This window comes from Adelges cooleyi, unplaced genomic scaffold, assembly GCF_023614345.1.
Source record: "Adelges cooleyi isolate 19-005CV unplaced genomic scaffold, UGA_ACOO_1.1 ACOO_flye_CR_arks_rails_tigmint_CR_PRNA_651, whole genome shotgun sequence".
NCBI lineage: Eukaryota > Metazoa > Arthropoda > Insecta > Hemiptera > Adelgidae > Adelges > Adelges cooleyi.
In genome coordinates, this window is record NW_026096352.1 from 7,559,579 (window position 1) to 7,582,426 (window position 22,848).

Consider the following 22,848-nt stretch of genomic DNA (forward strand, 5'->3'; position numbering starts at 1 on the left):
TTCAATAACAACAATTTTGATAATGTATTTATTATTTTAATAAAAAAAACACTCAATTTGTTCAAACTTCGGTTTATATCTTAAATAAAAAATGATTTAAGATATATTTATTTAGCTTTATAATAAGTAAAAATATTATTGAAGTTCATTAATATAAAAAAAAATTATAGTAATAAATAATTTTGTTATAGTCTTTTTGACCAAGAAAGAAAATTTTGCTGTTAAGTTATACTACAGATTATGATAAGGGCACACACTCAGGCTGACTAAATGGTCCAAATTTACCACTAACGTCCCTAGCTCGAACTGTAAAGTAAAATCGTTTGTCCTTGTTGCTCGACTAAAACACAAAAATAAAATTTGTTTAAACAGTTTTTAATAACTTAGGTAGTTCTGTAGTGTAGTAGAGATCTTACCAACTTTAATGTACATGTCATTGGTAGGGGCAATGCTTTGACTTCGCCAATTAGCACCCACTGTTTTGGCTTTTTTGCATTATCCCATAACTCATAGCTATAAACTTCAAAGCTCTTGATGGGTGTAGTGATCTGGTCTTTATCCAAATCCCATAACAACATAACAGCTATTTTATAAGACATACATTTAGTAAATAAATTAATTTAAACAATTTTGATAAAATAAAATATAGCCTTACCAGGATGTGGACGATCCTTTGTTAGTTCAAGGGTTATCTTAGGAACCGGAGGTGGTTGGTATGTTATTCCTGAACTGTCATGTAATGACTAAAGAAAAATATACAATTAAATGAAGTTTAAATATTTTCATAACACATAAATATATTGTTAAGAGATATTTATTTTCTATTATTTATGTGCTATACATATTAAAAATTACGAGCTATGAACAGTGACTTGTCTAATAATCAAGCAACATTTGATTTAAAGAAAATTGTGCAAACTACTTTTTTATTAAATCAAAAAAATTATTATCCTTGAGCTACAAAGTTTATAATAACTTGGTCAATGGCACCATTATTAATAAAATTATTTAAGGGGAGAGGTGTGTAAACAGCCGTTTTGCCAGAATTATTTTGAAGAAATGGTAAGATTTAATAAAATGAAATAAATAACATCATAAAATTGTCAATTCAGAGTATAAAATAAAAAAAAATTCATATCGAAAAAATAAAAAATGGTGGTGTTGCAGCTGCTTGAATCTGGCTTTTTGTTTTTGCCCCGTAGAGCATACAGGTCGCTATAATTCTCTTAAAAAAAATTGCAAAATTTTTCTGTTAATGTAAATTTATAAGCTTAGCGTGAACTTGAAATAAAAAAATTAAATTATAAAATTCTGGATCATTTTTGACGAAAAATCCCAATTTTTTTAATAACATTTTTTAAGAAACAGTATTTATTATAAATTAAGTAATAATTTTGATCAATTTTTATTGTTTTATATGACGTATGAAATATATTTAATTAAAATAATGGAATTTAATCTGTGTACTCTATTTATAAGCTTAAATTACATTTATTAATAATACATAATTATATGTATGCACATATGGTCTCATTCTACACATTTACCCACTATGATAAGCAGACAAAATGTCAATGATCGAGAGTCTGTTATTCAGAGATTTCACTGTATATTATTATTTGAATTATTTTAAGCTTTACTTTTTTTTAGGATAAACATTTTGGTTATGAGGTCATGGGGGGTTATTTAACTAATGCAGTATTTGAAAGTGGAAAGGGTTGGCTTCGGTTAAGGTTGACATAGAATGCCCTGAAGTAATGCCCCAACCGGCTAGTTCTGGGGTCACCTACAATCTAAAGCGTAAAAAAAAAAGTTGACAAGATCACAGAATACATGAAATCATAAAGGACAATTTCAATGTAAACAAAAATATGGCGACCATGTTCTACACCTGCTAACTTTATACTTTAGATTCTAAGCTCAACCAAGAATTGTTAAATAATTTATGTTACATAATACAAAATAATTAATTGTTATTTAATAGTATTTTTAGTTACCTGAGCAGGTCGAGATGAGGAATCGTCATTGCTAACAGGTAATGGTATAGCTATAGGCAGAGGAATTGCTAATGGAACAGGTTTCAACATTGATAAATTTTCTTGGTTGTCTCTAACACACTGTTGGGATGATGATGTACCATTTACCTGTAATACATTTCTCTAAGTTATGAACAGCATATGAAAACATTTTTATTGCACTAGTTTATACTTACAACCGTCTGATTTATTCTTAAATTATTACTTATTTCAACATGTTCCATAACTGCAGTTACTTTGGGTTGTAAAAGCGGAATACCAGAAGTTGGAGTAATTTTACCATCCATATGTAAAGTTTGAATTACTTCGTCATTTCCCATATTACCAGTTGACATAGTGTGATTTGTATTTTTAATCTGTGGTTGTGAAGTGACAATCGCACTTTTTGAGGAACAATCATTACCAGTTTGATTTAATGGAAGTGCATGTTTATGAGGTATTTCAGTAACTTGTCTTTGTGACTGTAATACAGGGAGTTTGGGCAAAACTTTCTGTGGTTTTAGGAGTTCATCGATAACTTGCTGATTTGCTTGTTTAGTTGATGAATCATTTAATATGTATGTTTCTAGATTCTCATCAAATTCTTTTTTCCCTTCCCCATAAGAAGAGTCTGTCACTATAGGCTTACGACTTTCGGATTTTCTTAATTCAGCCAAAGTATTTTGAGATTCCTTTTCCTAAAAAACAAAAATAAAATAAATGGTAACATTATTCAGTAAAAATGTTATCTATGTTATGAATTTGTACATATAATCAATGATAGAATGTATCAAACAAGTAAATATCAGTGAATAAGTAAGTCTTACATTATTGTCTAAAGTAGCCTGTACACCAGTGGTCGTGTATATTGGTCTACTATGATTCTTTAATTTAGCCAACCTTTGTTTATCTTCTAGCACTGCTATCCTTATTTCATTTATTTCTTTACGCAGGCTCAAGCAGCCATTTTTTAAATTTTGTTCTCGTTGTTTAACTGTGTCTAATAAATAACGATCTTTACCCATTGAACTAGTATCAGTTAAATGAAGTGCTATTTTTTGCATTAGAATACTTTCAAAAAGCTATAGTTAAAAAATGTCATATTATTAGTTGTTGTAATTTTTTAATTTTTAATTTTTTTAGTTTACCTTGATGCCAGATATTGGATCCTGTAACATTCTTAAAATAACTGGCCAATTTTGTTTAGAATATTCTACAGTGATACCGTCAGATGAAACATTCATAATAAAATTACTATTTTCACTATCATCATCACTATCAGTATCAAGTGTAATGCATGGAATAGCAGATTGATCAGTACTGCTTATTATGTCAGTACAAGCAGAATCCGATATGGGCATCACATTTTTACGATCACTGTTCACATATAACACAGATGAGTTAGTAATACTAGGTGGATTTTGCTGCAGAGAAATATCACTCTTGCTGGCCATTTTATTATTCAATGTTCTATTAATTTCCTCATTAAATTGATTTGCAGTAGTATCCTCTTTTGATACCTAAAACATAATATTATATATATATATATATATATATATATATATGTTTTGTCTAAAATTTTTAATGAAAAAAAAAATATTTATTAACATGTTAATAGGTATGACACATATTCACTTCATCTTCGTATATTTTTCCAATAGATTGTAATTTAACCCTAATAAATTTAGTCATAAATTATTTCAAGTTACAAAATGTGTACATGAGTCATATTAGTTTTTTTAAAAAGGTTAATTTTTTATCCACACTGAGGTATATGCACACAAAAATGATAAACAGTGAACGTGTTAAAATTATAAAATGGAAAAATAATTTTAGAAAACTTGTTTTTTTGTAAACAGTGGCATAATTTAGACAAAATTGTCTTTACCTTTAACATTTTAGGCTTAAATCGACTTAACCACCCCTACCCTAATTAAAAAAAAATTGTCAATGCTGATTACGAATCTTAAGTCAGAAATCAACGGACTCTTTTAGTTCAAAAGTTAAAACAAAAATTGCTAACTTAACGACCCACGACGCCTCGGGCAATACAGACAAGTATATTTCTTTAAGTTCAAGTAGCTGTGACTTAATAACTAAGTCCACCCAAATTTTTTTTTTGTAACATTGTTTTCAGCATAGAAAAATAAGTCGATTTGTTCCAAATTTTATAATTTTATAAGAAGTGTATGTGAGATTTGGTAAAAAATATGAGGGGCATGGTATGGTGCAGAAGTTAACTCAAGTAACACATAGCACCTGGCCTTCAGCTGCAACAGTTATGGGTGATCATTTGAGATTTTTAAAGGTAGCCTATACCATGTTACAACTTAAAACCAAACAACCCACATGAAAACGACAACTAATGACCTAAATTGCTAAAGCTGATGAACAAAAATATTGTATTTTTTATTTGTTGTGAAACTTTTTCTGAAACACCATCAAATTTTCAAACATCAGCAATTATGTTACATTATTTCTAACACAATATTTTAACATTTTGACGAGCAAATTAAGAATACACAGATGCTACTCAGAGAGCGGATTAAGAATGGAAAAAAAAAATAAAAAGATTTATAATTTGGGAGCAATGACGTGTATGTACATTGTACACATTTCATATTTAACATAGTATAAATTATTGCTAATAGAATAAAGCACATAAATCACAATGGGTTTTATAACACTGTGGTTTATTAGATAATAATAGTTTATAAAATAAAGAAATGAAAAACACTGGCAGTAAAATAGTATACATACGTCAACGCTCCATTTTGCAAAACTTATAAAATTGTATAAAAATTGCTTGTCAAAGGATTAAAGACATAAAAAATGTTTTTATGGTCTTATGGAACATCACAATTATTTTAATATGATATTTTTTCAATATGGTTAAAATACTGTTACTTACATATTTATGTGGTTTAACAGGAGCTACATTCTCATTAGAACATCTTAAACGTTTTTTATCGTTTTCCAAGTTATCAGTTTGAACACGCTTACCATTGGTATTAATAAGTAAATCGTTGATTTTGGTCATTGTCATAATGACATACGGTAGGTTAACACTGACTGACCTAAAAAATTAAATTGTAAATTAATTGTACTATCTTACATACAGGACTTCCAAAATTTCATGGATCAGTGATTTTTGTTGTGAAATAATTGTTTTATTTTTATCATAATATGTGTAATGTTTTTAATAATTTAAAACTTACCCTTTAAAACTACCATACTGATACAATTTTTAGAACTTAAACAATAAAATATTTTATTAATACTTTAATGGAAAAATATATTTAAAACTAACAAAGATTTTACCAGACCATTTTTCAGGAAAACAATTATTTCTTAGTACCTAAAGTTAAAATGTAATTTGAATCAAAGCAGGTGAGTATAAAGATATGCAATAAAATGTAGTGTCAAAGAAAAGAAACTAGACTACGCTAAATTGTGAAGAATATTCCTACAGTACTAAGTTTGAAAAAAGTATAAATAAAAAATGGGATTCTACGAAACACACATAAATTTGGTATAAATTATGGAAAAAAAATTACCAAGTAGATATAAAAAAGTGCGTTTTATTTTGAATTTAATGCTATGCAACATAAAATTAATAATACGTATTAGTCAGTTTAAAAAAAATTATTTGCGACATAAATTGAATTTTGCATTAAAATATTTCACGAGTAGTTTATAGTCTTACTTATATGTATTCTGGAGATACAGTCGGGGAAAAAACTCTGTAAACACACTTGAATTAATTTACGACAAAAAACAACACTAACTAAAAAAATTGTTCATTGATATAAAGTGCTTATTGGGAGACAATAATTTCGTGCACATACAAGAATATTGTTTTTATCACGACTTCTTACATTTCAGTTATGGATATTGTATTGTTACTAAAAATTATCACTTCAATTTTGAAAAAATGATTGAGTAGACTACAGAGTAAGATTCGACTACTGCAGCTGCTGCTTATTCGACAATCGACGCCCTTCTTTAAAATATTAGTTATTGCAATATAAACAAGCACACACAACTCACAAGCCATTTGGAGACAAAAAACATGGAAGAAAAAATAATGGCGGGCGATAAAGCATAGATTGTGGACAACAAGAATAATATAAATTATTGATAGGCATAGGACTCGATTATTTATTTATTTTATTATTAAATATTATATATGGCTAGACTACCGCGTTTTAAATTATATCATTTTATTATTGTATTTTACGACTATTTTGTATTGTATATTATATGATTTATTTTTATCGTCTATATTGTCTATACTCTATGTAGTCTATAATTTGATTTTCAATTCCTAATTCTATTTAGTCTAAGGTTTTATACAAGCTCCGTTAGTAATATATAGCTAATGAAAGCAACTTATGAATTAATTTTCTATACTTTGGTCCACTTAAGAACAAAACCTGCACAGAAACTGAAACATGTTAAGTATTCAAGAATTGCCCCCTGGTATGTATCTGAACTAAATGAAATCCTATTGTTTTTTTATATTATTTACTTTGATAAACAACTTTAGACCCAATGATCATTTAGATTAAAATAAAATAAATTATCATAAATAGACCTCATTATTTTTTTTTAAGTACAACAAATAGTTTATACCAAAGAATTTATATTTATCTAGAAAAGTTAAAAGACCTTTGTTATTATTTTCTGTTTAGTACCAGCTAGTACAATTTCAATATTAAAATATTTTAAGAAAAGAAGAATAATACTTCTTTATTTCCTTAAGTATATAATTAATAATAATTTGTCTTCTTATTTATTGGCTTAATATAGGTCATTCAGACACTTTGACGCAAACATCACTTCTCTTCATTCCTCACTCTTCATCACCAAGATGACAAGATTTTGGAGACCATGTCATATCCTTTTTTTGTCAAACAATATTTAGCTTAATATTTAACATTTAAAATTGCATTTTTTTACGTTTTTAAAATAGCTATAACTTTTTACCACGTTGTTATTTTCCAAAATCGGATATGACATTGTCTCCAAAATGTTGTTATCTTTAGATTTTATAATATCGCCTTTACGGTACATTTAACTTCTTAATGAGAAGAGAGTATCACATCTTCTTAAGCCTAAAACGTATTATAATATAATAAATAACACTGAAGGCAGTAGTTTTTTTTTTAATGCATATGGCTTCGACAAAAAATATTAAGTAATACGAATTACAATTACAATTACAATAACAATAAAATAACAATATATGAATATAAATTGATTAATAGATATAAATATAAATTTAATTTTAACTAAGTAACAGTAAAAAATTAGAAGAAAAATAAGTAGCGTACAATATCTTGAGGTGGAAACAGGGGTAAACAGTACGATGTTGTGGGTAGAAATAGAGGATTATAGACGCACATCCAGTTCGCCCATCCAGTCCACTGCCTTGGAATCGCACCCGTGAATGCTTTCAATCCCACCTTCAAATTTTGTTTGAGGGCATTCCTGCACGATGTGCTTCACTGTTTGTTCCGCTCCGTATGTGCAAGCAGGTGATTCTGTGAAACCCCATTTGTATAAAAGGTAATTACATCTTCCCTGGTCAGAACGGATCCTGTTTAGTGTTGACCAGATTGGACGAGGCAGCTCAAAACCAGGTGGTTTTATGTTTGGGTCGTCAACCAGGAAGCTGTTTTTAACGCCGGATTCTTTCCATTGTTTTTTCCATAACTCTTGTGGGGTTTCTTGTAAGGTAGTAGTAATATATATAAATATATATGTGTTTTTTGTTAATTATTGGCTTCGATAATTGAAAATTATGTATTTCTTTACCAAATTTATATATTTTTTTAAATATATTTACAATCTATAATATTAGGTACAATGACTACATTTGAAGAAAATTATACAATGACAGGACGACATGATAGAAGGGGATGTGCAGTAACACTACTTTAACAATTTATAATTACTTTTAAAGTTAATATGAAGATGATATGTTCATACGTTATTTTCTAGATATCTTACATCACAAGTCCATAACAGTTTAATTGGGTCCTTTTAATAAATGACCCATCTTCCAAGAGAAATGAATAAAATTTAGTCTATCAGAGGTGTCGCAAGGCCTAGGTATATAGGATTAATACCCTTCTACAATTTTACTTTAACCACCAAACCAGTAAATTAAATAAATGAACAGTCTCATATCGAATAATTGAGAAAATTAAATTTTGTTTTACTATACCAATACCCCATGAACACTGAGTAAAAAACAATTTGTAAAGGTTAACTTTTCCAAATAAAAATGAATCTTTTCTGAGCTAACTCGAAGTCACAATCCTTTTTTATGCCCCCAGTTTATTTTAGGAACCCTTACACTTTACACGATACCATGGGCCCTTCGTGAAATTACATGTTATGCAGCTGCATACCCTGTGCGCACGCCTACCTAGAAATGGGTTGAGTTATAACTATTTCAGATTACTTATATTAACAATGTGAGTTTTGAAGTACCACATTTGATTTATAATACTTTACGAAATTATTTGGTAATCATTTTATTTATATGTAAATAAAAACAACATTTCAAAATTATTAATAGAACATTAGTAGAATAGTATTATCATTAGATTATGTTGATTTAAAAAAAAATTCTACACATTATAGTTGAATAATTTTATTAAATCGCTGTACATTGCGTTTTTGAAACAAGAAGCTACATCTATTTTTCTTGCTGAATCTAAAATTTGTCTGATTCTCGCTGTTTTTTTAATAGAATCCAAAGTCAAACATCAAAATACAAATCCGTAACATCTAATTTTTTTATATAAAAAAGCTAAAATCTCTACATTAATACTGAAATTAAGTAATATAATATAAAAACAATTGTATTTAAAATCAATTTTAGAAAACCATTCAAAAATACCAAACACGTTAAAAATGTCACATTTTGCTGTAGTGCTAAATTTACATTAAAAAAAGTCGTTTAATATATTAGTGGTATAATAAATGTAGAGAAAAAGTTTTACACGCAGTATCAGGTATTAAACTAACATATTTGTATTTTTAAAGAAAATGAACACATTTTTAATAAAATATGAAATACTTCAATATTTTATACTCTAAGAAATATCCCATTCAAATTTGGAAGTAATTCAACAATTTTTTATAATATTATACGCATGCCTTAAATTTACGTTGAAAAATTGTACTTTTTGCACAAAAAAGTGTTAAAGTCTTTAAGTGTTTTTCCTTAAAAAAAAGGGGTAAACATTTTCAACTTTTGCCTTAAGGTACCTTCTGTTTAGGTAAATGGATTAAAATTAATTTACTAGTACCATCGTTTTTCCCGTAACGCATGTCTTTGAGAAAAATAACTTGTATGTTGTCCTCTTAAATAATATTACTGTGACTGCTAAACCCTAGCTGTGTGTGTATATGGTGCACGAATTATTTTTTTTTAATCTTTACAAAACTTTTGAGAGAGAGACATGGTGTGGTACAGTGGAGATACTTCAGCTGTCACGCGGAACCTGAGGTTAAGTTGTGTCCGTTGCTACTTGTTCCTGGATGGGTGACCACCCGGGATTTTAAGCTGTGACCCATGCTATGTCACCACCACACGTGTTCTGCACATATACTAACCCAACTAAACCCTAAACCAATAAACAACAGCTAATGTTTATAGTAGCCGAAGCTTGGAAAAAAACTTGTTTGAGATTCCTAATCGACTGATTCGCATAGAATTTTGGTGTTTAGAATATTTTGTAAGTAAATAGAAAAAGATAAAATAATTGTAATAAAGGCATTATAAAGATTGGGCATTAAACGATTTTCAATTAAATATACTACCCAAAACATTCGCAAAAAAATCTTTAAGGGGTTAGCAATTGCTTCTATTATTTCACTCAAATACATCACTGGTAGTTTCTTAAAATTTAGAGGGAAAGCATTCAATAACTAAACTTGCCATTGAAAATAGAATTATGTCCAGGATTTGATTGCCATCTGCAGACATTAAATATCGTTTAAATTATTGTTAGTCTTAGCCAGGTTTGTAAATGTTTTATAAATTAGTTATCTATTTATTTGAATTTCCTTCGAGTTGGACTTATATTTTATATTACTAACATGGATACTGGGAGCAAAAGTTAAAACGTTTTTTTAGAAAATCTGTAGCACAGCAGGTCTTATGTTGGGTTTTTAGAGAGATTTTCTGACTGTGATTTATTATTTGCTTTTGAAACTATTTTTTTTCTTCTTCTCGATTTCCGACGTTTCACAGGTGTGCTTGGTGGAACCATCACGATAGGTACAGGCGGAGTTGGTGAATCAATAACAACGGTTTCTTCATTCTCGCTAGTCTTTACTGTAGCACCGGCAACGGATACCTCACACAAGCTAGACGAGCCATCATCACTATAATCATACAATGCAGTTTAGTGCGTACAAATATTTTGTGACTCTATAAAATAACGCAGACAACACTATACTTAGGAACGGTCAATGGAAAGAAGAAAAAGAACTAATAGTAATAGTACTATTTAAATCAGGGATTAAAAACGTTACTAGGTATAAGCCAAAATGTACATTATTTTTTATAACTACAACAAATGTTGATTAAAATTATTAATAATATAATGATCCGATAACTTAACTGATTTCAAACTGTAAGAAAAAAGTAATTTTAAAAACATCTGAAAATTAAGTTATGTGGAATGTTTGGAATATTATAAACATTTCGCCCCTAAAACGATATAAGTTCAAAATCAGAGTATTAAAATATTAATATTTTAATCAATATTTTTGTAGTTATAATAATTTTCGATTTATGGTAGGTAACGTTTTTTTATCCCTCATTTAAATAGTTATAAAAGTCTATAACTGAAAATAAGTTCATTGGCTCATGCCTCATGGAGAGTACAAAGTAGTCTTCTTCCCATAAAACTAATTTAGTAATTATAAATTATCGAAGCCCCTAAGACATTTTTTGTGTTAATATTATGGGAGAACTTTGGTTCTTCAGATCATTTAAGTTATTTGCGTTTATTTATACTGACCTTGAGTAATCCGATACTTCAACGTTTTTGGGTTGTTCCGAGTTTGACCCTAGTTCCATTAGTCTGGTACATATCTTGAGTTTCATTCGTTCCTGAAAAACAAAATGACCAGTGACCACCTGTAAGTACCATACTACCATCAATAACCCTCCAACAACCACGTGATTTTCGGTCACAATTAAGCATAGTGTGACTGGCGTACATTTCGTACCTGAGCCACGGTGTGACTGGTCCACAACCATAACCCACCCGCATAACGAAGGCTTAATGGGAATTTTAACTGTGTAAATTGGTTATAACATCAATCAACAACTAAATGTAACTAACATGAGCTAACAAAAAAGGAAAAATGTCAGCAATAAAATCCGAATTAGTGGGGAACCACCTGATTTTTAGGTGATAAAACCATTAGTATAGCGTAGAGTAGGTATACCGTATATGATATGTACCTTCCAATTATCTTGGAACAATCGAAACACATTTTATGAAGCCAAAACTCTAATAACGAATATTGAATATTGCATTATTGTACAAACTATTGTTTTTAACTAGTCCGAGTATTTTAAGTAGGAAGACTTTTAGCTTCGATGCATAACTAAAAAATAGCTATTGTATTTACAATGATGTGTTTTTTTTTGTCTAGACCCACGGTTATATCTTTTTAATCGCTGAACCGATTTCTTTGTATGGCAACTAAATAAAATAAAAATCGTATCTGTAAGGTACTTTATTGGATCGAAAACTTAAAAAGTTCATCCCTTCTCTTTTGACTGCGGTCAAATTTGATAGTTATTCCTATTTTTCGTGAAACGGGACACGGCGTACTCAGTTGACATGCCATTTAGGAATATTTCATTTAGTTTTTATTTCTTATTAATGCACACCACCACCAACATTACCCCAATAGAAATAAGAAATATTATTAAAAAAAAATAATTTACACTCGGTTACTGACATTGTGTGGATGATCGCTATAATAGTCAAGCAGGGTCTCGCAAAACGTTTTGCCCATATCTTCGAAGTCTTTGTGAGTGAAATGCGTGTCGGCCTTAGTGCCCGGCAGTGACGGGCCGCAGAACGAAGCTTCCATCGTATAACTGTTTTCCACGCCCATCAGCCACACTACTACTCTTGCCGTATTCTCCTTGGAACGATGCACGCTAAAATTGCAGTCTTCGAATGAAAACTCCACAAAAACAATTAATAAAAGAAAAACGAATTATTTATGAGAAAATATTTTACGTGCAGTAATCTAACTATCAGTGTTGTATACTTGTATGATGTAGTACGTATTTAAGACATTCGACGAGTAGGCAACAAATTTGTAACTTGGAAAATGTCTCCCCCCGTATAACAAAACTTTTGTCACAACTAATTAAAGTGATGAAAACTCAAAAGGATACAAGTGACTTTAATCAAATTTCAAAGAAGAGCTAAATAAAAAAGTTATAATATTATTGTGTTCCTAAGGGTAAGTTTTCTCTATATTTCTTCATACATAGAAAATTATTTTATTTGTCACTATATTGTATAAACGATTAAAAGCTTTTTTTATGAAAAAATATTACCTGTATTCTTTGGTTCTCAGTTTTGGACTCATCATATTTTTTGGTAGTACAAAAAAATTGTAGGTATGAAGAGGACGTGAAAAATAGGATAAATTGCGGATGGATGAAATGGAGGGGAACGTCAGGTGTTTTGTGTGACAGGGGGATACCTATAAGATTGAAAGGTAAATTTTATAGAACGGCAGTCAGGCCAGCAATGTTATATGGGTCGGAATGTTGGGTAGTAGACAAGAAAACTGAACAGAGAATGAGTGTAGCGGAGATGAGAATGCCAAAATGGATTAATGAAGTGATTTGAGATGATATAATAAGAAATTAATTCATAGGGGGAGTCTAGGAGTTGCATCAACTGTAGGAAAAATGAAAGAAAATAGGTTCAGATGGTTCGGTTATTATATGAGGAGAGATGAGTGATATGAAGCTGTTATGAAGATGAATGTAAAGGGAAAGAGAAAAAGAGGAAAACCGAAAAAAAGATGGATGGACGGAATAGAGAGAGATATGAGGATAGCTGGGGAAATTTAACGATGTATAGAAGATCAAGCTCTATGGAGGTGTAGGACTAAGGTGGCCGACCCCATCTAGTTGGGAGTGTAAGGCGAAGATCCACAATTTATCCTATTTTTCACATCTTCCACATACTTATTACCTACCATTTTTTTGTACCACCTATCCTAAGTACTTGAATACGTTTGTAGGTATAATAAGTTTTTGAAAATTCTAATAATAATTTAAACTAATGCAATATTTGATTAATCATTTAAATACCTAATGCTATACTTAATTAATATCACTACAGTACATTAAGTATTAATGCGTTGGCTATCTAGTCAAAAGGTCTCTTTTCGTTTTTCGCATCACATATTGTTCAATTCTTTTTCGGCCTGCCTGATTCGCTGATTAAAAATAAATAAGTAAACTATATTTATAATTGTATTGAACTTACTTTTTCTGGAGCGTTTTTATGCAACATAAGCGGAAACACTTGTTCCCGAAGTCTGCTGCCGTCACGACTTTTGCCTTCACAACCGTACACGAAGATATTCATTTTCCGAGAATGAGCGTGAAAATCGCAAAACAACGCCACCCGTCGTTCTTCGATTAGTCTTTTCGAAACAAAACAAAACAAAATACTAAAATAAGAAACTAAGAAACAAAGATTTTGATGTTATTTTAGTACTATGGCTTTTAATTTAAGGCAATTTAAGCATTTAAGTTTATGCTAGCAAAGGTATAAGTAAGTACTGAGTAGATACAGTGGATTCAAGTTAGCCTGTCTTGTTTTATAAAAGCTTAACGACCAATATATTTTTTAATAGTTATAAATGTAATTTAAACTTTAAAGATATGATTACACGTCATTGATATATTGATAGACAAGTATTTTGGGGCTTGGGTATGCTTTTATCGTTGCTAAAGCATACCTATTTTTTTTTATCACATAATTGCTCCCTTGTGTATTAAGTCCAAATGCTAAATTTATCGTTACGTATTACTTATTTGTGTTTTATCTTACATACAATATTTATTATTTATTTTTTTGTAGATGTAATATTTTATACCTGCGCAACATGAGTTTGGTATGCCATACGACCGGATGCGCGTCTCGATTAACACTGCGATACTGACGGTTCAGATCACGACCATTTAATGAGCACCGACTGTTGCCTACTATAACACCGTCGGGGTTGAGCATTGGTATAATTTTAAATATGAATCGATCTCGTAACTCCTATTATATATATATTAAAATAGAGTTAACTAGTTTTAAGAATGTTGGCTCGTTTTGCTTTACTTTTGCCTGAGGAGTGTCGGCAGTCAGATAATCGATCAAACCCTTCATCATCCACGATGACGGAGTTTCTGATGGATGAACTCGCGCCGTGACGACAATTACTTGTTTTTTCTGTAAATTACAAACATAATACAACATTAAATGACACCGAAATGATAATTTTTTTGTTTAACACGTTTTATGTAGGTATTAGATGTACTCGCTTTTGGGTCTTCCTGTTCTCGACAAGGTTCAGTAACAGTCAGGTAGTGGACGTTGTTACCAGCGAGTGAACGGCATAACACCCGAAGTTTAGTGAACGAAGCCTTAACTGGATCGTCCTTTAGAAAATCACAAAAATATAGTTAAATGTTATTAATATAATATGTATCATAGAGCCTTCGTAGATAGGTTACCTTGAGCTTTATCAGATAGTCCTGTAGGTCCGAATACGTGTACGGGTAGTTGTACGCTAGATATACTTGGTCTCCGTCATGTGGGAATTCTAACTGAAACGATAGTATGTACCTTAGGTTGTCCTCACTGCTGTCGCCGTTTCTGATATCATAGAGAAAAGTATACATCAACACAGTGAGACACATGCAGGTTACTTTTCAAGGGGGGTTATGGTAATTGCTATAATATACTTGTAAATCTCTAAACATAGGAGTAATTTTAAACGTACCTCTTGAAAAAGGTATCCTGCCCAAAACATAATTAACATTTAAAACCCCCTTCTATAAATTTCTACTCTCAAAAACATTATACAATAATCAATATACATGATAATTTATAGATTTAAACATTTTTGAACGTAATACAACTTTGTGTGCTAGTAAACATTTCGGGAGAGTTATGACTCCGTATGTACCACTATGTCAACGACATAACATAACATGTGAGGTGGAAAGGGAAAAGGGATCTCTTGTCACGAGAATCCAAATCGCAGAAGAGGCCAAAACATGAGGGTTGGAAACATTTTTAAGAAAAAAAATTGTAATCTACTGAAGGGAACTTATTTTAATTTTTAATTAAGTTTCATTGTTTAAGTATGTAAAATAAAAAGTTGACCACATTTCAAAATTTGAAAGCGTTTTTATCAAAAAAGCCCATTTTCCAAAAATAAGTTCAAACAAATATAAATTGGTCAATTTTCAAGATAGGAAAACAATTCTGGTCTCAAAATGTTTAGAATTTAGTGCAGAATTTGGAATAACCATAAAAATATAATACTTTATAGCGTATACGTATTTGGGCAGTAATATTTCCAGCGCTGAAAATTGAAAGTATTATTTTTGTGGTAAAGGATTTATTTTATAATATATAACCGCACAAGTGTTGCTTAAGTTTTTTCTAGATTGGAATAAACAGTAGCTCATTATTTGATTTTTGCGACAAGAGGTCCCAAATAGTATCTTTGATTAAGAAATTCCATTACGGTCCATCATTCATGTAGTAAGTTATATTTTCGCCACAACGTCTCCAACCAGTTTTGCCTTGACAGGCATCTTCTGTTGAGTACATCAGGGGTTTCATACCAGCGGCGAACAGACTCTCCGGTTTATACATGTTGACAATTGAAAACCTATAATTCATAGTAAGTACAAAATATATATTATTATATTTACTTATACATACATATAACTTTAACTTATTAAAAATAAGAATATTTATTTTAGGAAAATAACATATATAATACAATGTTTTCATCAGGTAAAGAATAAACTGAGAGGGGATGTGGTAGAATTAGTCAGCTGTTTCTTTAAAGAGTTTAAAGTAGTTATTGATTAAATTATTTAAAGAATAAACGGAGCCCAATTTCGTTAAAAAAAGTTTAGTGTGTTGAACGTCAAATAAATTTTAAGCTCTTATGTAACTTATTGTAAGGAGTCATGACCAAGCCTTTCACAAATTGCGCATAACATGGTGGACAAAAACTGAAGAGTGTTTAATGACATCTTTCATAAATGAGTAATGACTTTAATATTTACAGTTCGAATGCATCTGACGAATTTATTAGCTATGTATATAGGTTCCCTTTTACCTTAAATTAATTTTTTTTAAATCATTCTTAAAATTGTGTTTTTTAAACTAGTAAAATATGTTTTTCTTCATTCTATACAAATGGACTTGGACAAGAATAATGGACAAGAATAATGCACTCTCTAATTCTTTCTATTATTTGCCATTTTTCTATCAATATTCATATTCACACATGGGAATATCTAAAAGAATATTTATTATATGCAATGTAGGTATACTTCGTAAACATAAAATTTAAATAAAAAATACCTGTACTAGTTTAAAGTTACCTACCCGGCTACAGGCTATGATAAATAATTGAATTATAAGAAACTACTTAGCAATATATATCTTTCATGTTAAATGTTATAACGTATTTTTATTTAATAGTTAAGTATTTAAGGGGAACGGAAAGCGCTATTTATTAAAAAGGAAGGCAAAGGGTAGGCAATATTTGACAAAATTTTTCTAATAGCCATTTTTATATGACTACTAATTTCAAGGTAAACACATATTACAATTTTCTTATTGTAATACTTTTAAAGTTATTTTTCTCTTAGTTATGACAAAAGTTTGATAAAAAATGACTTTCGTAGAAGTCATTTTCTGGCGTATCTATTGGACAGATTTCAATTTTTTTTTTATGCGAAGCTTACTATTTTTTCTATGGAGCTAAAAGACCGATTTTTGATTTAGCGATTAAAAAAGTAGTTAGATGTATAAGAAAAAAACTATAGAAAAGTAAAAATAAAAATGCTTGTAAATATTTTTTAAAACAAAAAAAAAATCGGCCTTTTAGCCCCCATAGAGAAGATGATAAACTTCATAACAAAAAAAAATTATTGAAATCGGTTCGGTAGACACTTCAGAAAGTGACTCCGCGTTTTAGTCTTTATTGGTAAAAAAATTGACGCTTTCCGTTCCCCTTAAGAGATAGATATTAAACCAACTGCCTGTACTATTAGGCTATACAAGTTCGGATACCAACAAAAATTTTTAAATACCTGTATTTTATGTTTCTTCTAGTGTTGTCAATACGAAAATAGAACCACTGCGCGTGACGGTCAGTGTACATATCAGGCCTTAGTGACAATTCGTAGTATGTGTCGGTTATCTTAACGACTTTGGCCAAGTTGCCTGACTCGAACCGGGACTCAAAAGACAAGTCAGTAGGGTCTTGACCATAGTGGACTCGCGAACATGCACCTCCCCCGACAGCCGATCGACAGAACTGTATACATTTATAATTAAATTTTGTTTTTACTTGATCATTTGAAGAAAATATGTATAGTATGAATTTAAAACCAACTCACATAGTTAACGCTACTGATCGGGTAGTATTTGTATACGACATCGCCTGAATCCTCGCCTACTTGCTTCGGTTGGATTTCCTTGCCAGTAAACTGGTACAAGTATTCTTTTTCGAGCCCTCGATTTATCTGTGTAGTGTACACGTGTGTCACGGGATCATCTAAGACCTATAAAAAACAATTAGTTGCCGAATATTACAAAAACAATACTCAAACAATAATATATTTTACATAACCAAAGGCTGCTTCATACTTTGGTCTGTAAGTTCTTTGCAATCTTACCTGACATTCCATGGGCCATCTGGCTGCTTGATACGGACAGTCTACTTCTTTCATCAAAGACAATATTTCTCTTAAGTCGCGGGGATTTGGAAACGCCTTTGTATCGTCGTCCGGATTCAGCCGGTTGTTTTTGACCGTCCGGTTCAGTAAACTGTTCAAAGTGGACCCTTTTTGATGGGTAATTAAATTAAAATCAAATAAACTGTTTTTAATTGTAAAAAATATGAGAAAAATCGAATTAACAATGATTAGCTTTAACTGATATCGAACAGTTAATTTCTACGGGTGTAGTACATAATTCTTATACATTTTTTTCTATCTAATTGAAAACAATATTTGTTTTATATTTTTTAAATTGTTTCTTTTAAGCTATATACTCGATATCTACACGATATTAGTAATTAATATTTTACCTATTACAAGTCTGACAGCGAGTATAAACTTGATGTGTATTGCTAATTTTTTATGGACTTTAGCTTCGATGCGTATAATTATTGGTTTATTGGAAGGTAATTAGTTCACAATGCCGTGTGATTTTTATTTTTAAGCCCAATATTATACTTAAAGAGCAGAGTAACAATTTATTTTCTAAACTATATAAAAAGTTATATTCCTTTTTAAATCGAATGAATAATATAGTCAGCTAAAAGCTGCAAAGAATTGTAGGTCCCGCGAAAAAGACAAACCGCGGCAAGCACTGTCGTTCAAATATATTTGGAGTTAACTTGCCTAAACAGTGTTTCGTCCGGTTATAGGTTTGTACGAAACCTATTATCATGAGTATATATATTACAATTGTACTCAATGCTGTTATACATGATAGGATAATGTAAATAGTTATCGTAGTAGTTAAATGTTAAATTTATTATTCCAAGTACAATAGAATTTTGATTTATTATGAATTAAACATGCTCCGATTGGATAAATATTTAAATCGCAAACGTGTTTAGTTCCAATTAGTGATTGTATAATATGCAATAGGCCTGGATTGCGTCCCTATCAGAACCGTGAGATATCTATGTGTATTTATCTATAGCACAAGTATTATAATTTATAATATAAAATTGTACTATAAGAGGAAACTCGCAACGGCGTTTTGGCACGATATCGACGGCCGTCAAACAAAAACTTAAGTAGCTAGGCAACATACACGCATATCCACAGCATACAAGACCTATTTAAATACATTAATTTTGATAGAATTTTCAACTATCTTAATAGCCTTAAGTGGTAACATGGTGCGGAATCACGAAACCCGGAAACGTCCAATTTAAAAGCTCTATACAGTAGCTGCATACTGTTATGTATGTACTATCATACTATTTTGCCTACATAATATTTAAAATAGCAACAATACGGGGGGAGTCGTCCTGACATTAATGTAAATTAAGTAGTAATGTGGTTATTTAACATTTATGAATATTTGAATATTTAGGTTTCAAGCTATTTTTGGATTGTTGGATTTTGGATTTAAAATACAGCTAGGTAAGTTTTTAAAACTCAATTAGCCCCCCTTGGTGAGTGATAAAACCTGCCCCGGTCTGGGGTGTTTATCGCGACCAGTTTACGGCTCCATCCCCGGCCACAAATCTAAACTTTTTGCATTTTATTAGGTTATTAGCAGATTATTACAGTGTTACAAAGCCATTATAAAAAAATTGCGATAAATTAAGTGGAGATTATGAGATTGTAGTCTGTATAATATGTATAGAGAAGGGAGGGGAAGGAAGGATAATTTCGAAATTCGACCATTCATGATTTTTCGTATTTATCTCGTTATCTATACCCCAAAACATATTCATGATTCTATATTTTTCCATGTAACCGAGAAAATTAATTTTTTAGTAAGTAGATAAATTAATATTTTAATTAATTGCAACGTTTCGCAGCACCGCTGATCAATTTTAGTGTCACTTTAATTATAATTACCACAATACAATATTTAATTTCGTTAGCCGTATAGTATTATACTACAAGAAACCATTACTAAATATCAAATATAAAGAAGACATTTTTTTTTTTAATTCAAAAATGTAATACTCATTAACTCATTGCATTTTTGAATTATGATGAAAAACATTTTTTTTCTGAGTATTCAATTGTATAAAAAAAGTTTTATCAATTTTAAAAATGTCCATCTTCATTCTTCATGTACCTTTCAATTTCAATAATTTGTGATGGCGTCGGAATTAAAAATTGGTGAACATTTTCTAAAAGTTAGGAGTCTCATTTTAGGCCAAAACGAACCAAAAAGTCAAGTGGCCATCAGAATCCCACGTTTGAGGCTGATGACTTTCGTGATTTGACGTTGAATGCTCCATTTACAGATTTGTCTGGATTTATTTTGATTCGCCACTTGGGTGACCAGTTTTCAATTAAATTAAAAATAATTTGTAGTTATAGCTAGATGTATCTTCCGGGTTATTTCCAACACAAAGTATTGCAATCTTCATAATGGTGTTAGTTGTTTTTGGTATGTCAGCGTGTAAACATTGAATAATAGTCTAAAAAGTGAATAGGAGCTTCCATAATCCATATTCGACTATATAAGTGCGGTATTAAATATAATAATGAATAATCTATGATATGGAGTAGATAGAAACCGTTTATGTTTAAAAAGCAAGCTTTCGTGTATACACGGTCAAAGGCTTGTGCTACATCCAAAAGAACATAAAAACAGAATTATATTTTTTTTTAAACAAAAGGTCCGGTACTAAGTTTATGTATTTGGTGCACAATATAATGATTAATGATTACTAATTGGCATCTAAAGCCATATTAAGAATTTATGATTTTGTTTTGAGTTTATAATATATTTTTCTAATTTCTTCATTTTTGCGACCCTTCAAATGTTGCGCCCGGGGCGTGGTTACCTTTTACTCCCCTTGCTACGGCCCTAATTAATTGTTTATCAGAGGGAATGACAATACATTTGCTTCTAGAGTGAGCACGACGTTTTTCAGAACATAACGTAACATTTTCTCTGTAAACGCTGCTGAATTTTAAAGTAAATAATAACATAAAAAAACAATAAAAATTTGTTTTTAAAAATCAAGCTTTAAGGTTTCTTTTTGTACCTACCTTTTAGCTATAATTGTTTTGAACATATTATTGAAACTTAAAGGAATATTTATAAACAAAGCAGGGCGGTTTAAAAAGCAGCTAATTTAACATCTAAATTATAATCTAATATTATAATTTCAATCTAACATATTGTGGAAATTCGTGCATGTGTATATATTTTATATATTTTTATGCACGGCTTTTAAATGAATATGTGCATATACCTTTTGAACATACGGGAAACAGAGTGTCTTGCAATTTTTTGACCCGTACCGTGATGTCAACGTCTGCACCCTCCTTGTCCATGGTTTCAACTCCAAGAACAGTTCCACCAACAAACGAACTGCTGTTGCCACTAGCTACACCGGCAATCGATAAGTGCAAAGGCATTCATTGTGGTCGTATTTCGCCTTTTATTGTCAAGTAAAATAAAGCTGTGCACACAGTGGTATCATTATAGTTATACATCACGAATATATGTGTTGTGCAACTAGTCTATAAAACATGTACTATACCAGTAGGCAGTAAACCTACCTCGCGACCTATTATATATTTTGATACGGATTGAGTTGAAAATGTGCACTTGTATAAATAAAACGCTCGCTTGTAGTTTACTTATTCTAATAAATTAATACCATCGAATAGAAATTATATTTAAGAGAACGCACACGTCCGTTATTATAGGTGTTAACTAGCTATTTCTTAAAACTGTTTTATTTTCTATTTTCAATCGACGCTAAGTTTTAAAACTTAGAGAAGAATAGAAAAAAATGATATTCACCGTGAGGAGGACGAGTGGGTAACGCGTCAGTGTGCTTGGCGATTGAGTTGACCTAATCGCCAGTACATATGTAGTTCATTTTTGAATAGTACAGAGTGGCGGAGAATGAAAGATCACATTTGTAATGGGCGCCATAATTTAAATTTTTGAGGTAGAAGGGTGAAAAAAATAACAAATTGTTGCAAATTTAGGAAATTTTTATTGGATAAGAACGTTCCATGGCTACCCCGCTTGCCGATCTCACCCTCTGCGACTTCTTCCTATGGGGGTATCTGAAGTCGAAGGTTTATGTCAATAGGACCAAGTTTCATTTCCAAAAAAGTCAGCCTATCTAAGTAAAGATCTATATTGTGGTCAAATCTGCTATTTCTTTAGTTCATAACTCACTTCACTTTGATGAGCCTCACTGGTTTTTTAATTTTTATTGTTTAACACTTGACCAGTTTCTGGATAAAGCATACAACAGACTTGACCATAATGATATCACTACTTTGATGGCCTGACTTTTTTGGGAGGGTTATCTGGAACTTGTTTTTTTCTTCCAAGTTCTCTCTTTCCCATCATTTACGTAACTCTTATACAGTGCTATTTTTATCTTGTGGGCCCCTGGGACACGAGCCTAGGTCTCCTGGTAACCCCGAAAAATACAATTTACATATTTACGTTTATTTTAGTTTTCTTAAAGGGCAACCAAACTCTGTGTGCCCAAGGGCCCCTACATAGTTTAAGACGGCCTTGCTCCTATGTGAGAACAAATGAATAATGCTACTGATGTTTTATTCCTATTCAGAAATGAAAGTAGGAGTGAAATGTGGTTATGGACTAAATAATAAGCAAACTTTGCCACAATATATGTATCACTACTTTGATAGGCTATTTTTTTGGGTATGGAACTTTTTTTCACCCTTCTTTCAAGGTTAGCTTTTTGTTGGAGATATCGTTCCTTTTTGCTGGCTTCAGCGTAGTGGCTCTCGATTTTTTTTTAT

General features: G+C 30.7%; 2 protein-coding genes across 4 annotated transcripts; both read right to left on the minus strand.

Moving 5' to 3' along the window:
• Positions 1-6,020, minus strand: LOC126844939 (activating transcription factor 7-interacting protein 1-like). Its single transcript, XM_050583449.1, has 9 exons — positions 5,722-6,020; positions 4,927-5,092; positions 3,164-3,535; positions 2,843-3,097; positions 2,213-2,713; positions 1,998-2,144; positions 656-743; positions 417-583; positions 1-340 (listed from the first exon to the last, which is right to left on the minus strand). Exons 2-9 carry the CDS (start codon positions 5,059-5,061, stop codon positions 239-241), a joined length of 1,767 nt encoding a protein of 588 aa, XP_050439406.1. The 5' UTR covers positions 5,062-5,092; positions 5,722-6,020; the 3' UTR covers positions 1-238.
• A 2,671-nt stretch (positions 6,021-8,691) lies between these two features.
• LOC126844935 (cytosolic carboxypeptidase Nna1-like) lies at positions 8,692-21,503 on the minus strand. Of its 3 annotated transcripts, none has more exons than XM_050583443.1 (13): positions 21,306-21,503; positions 18,019-18,185; positions 17,740-17,904; positions 17,431-17,657; positions 15,843-15,989; positions 14,821-14,962; positions 14,629-14,745; positions 14,426-14,536; positions 14,193-14,362; positions 13,577-13,736; positions 12,018-12,248; positions 11,063-11,154; positions 8,692-10,421 (listed from the first exon to the last, which is right to left on the minus strand). In XM_050583443.1, exons 1-13 carry the CDS (start codon positions 21,469-21,471, stop codon positions 10,193-10,195), a joined length of 2,124 nt encoding a protein of 707 aa, XP_050439400.1. In that variant the 5' UTR covers positions 21,472-21,503; the 3' UTR covers positions 8,692-10,192. The 3 variants fall into 3 exon arrangements, with proteins under 3 accessions (XP_050439400.1, XP_050439401.1, XP_050439402.1); XM_050583444.1 differs by having other exon boundaries at positions 18,019-18,169; positions 21,306-21,341; XM_050583445.1 differs by lacking the exon at positions 21,306-21,503 and adding an exon at positions 18,432-18,631.
• Positions 21,504-22,848: the final 1,345 nt, after the last annotated feature.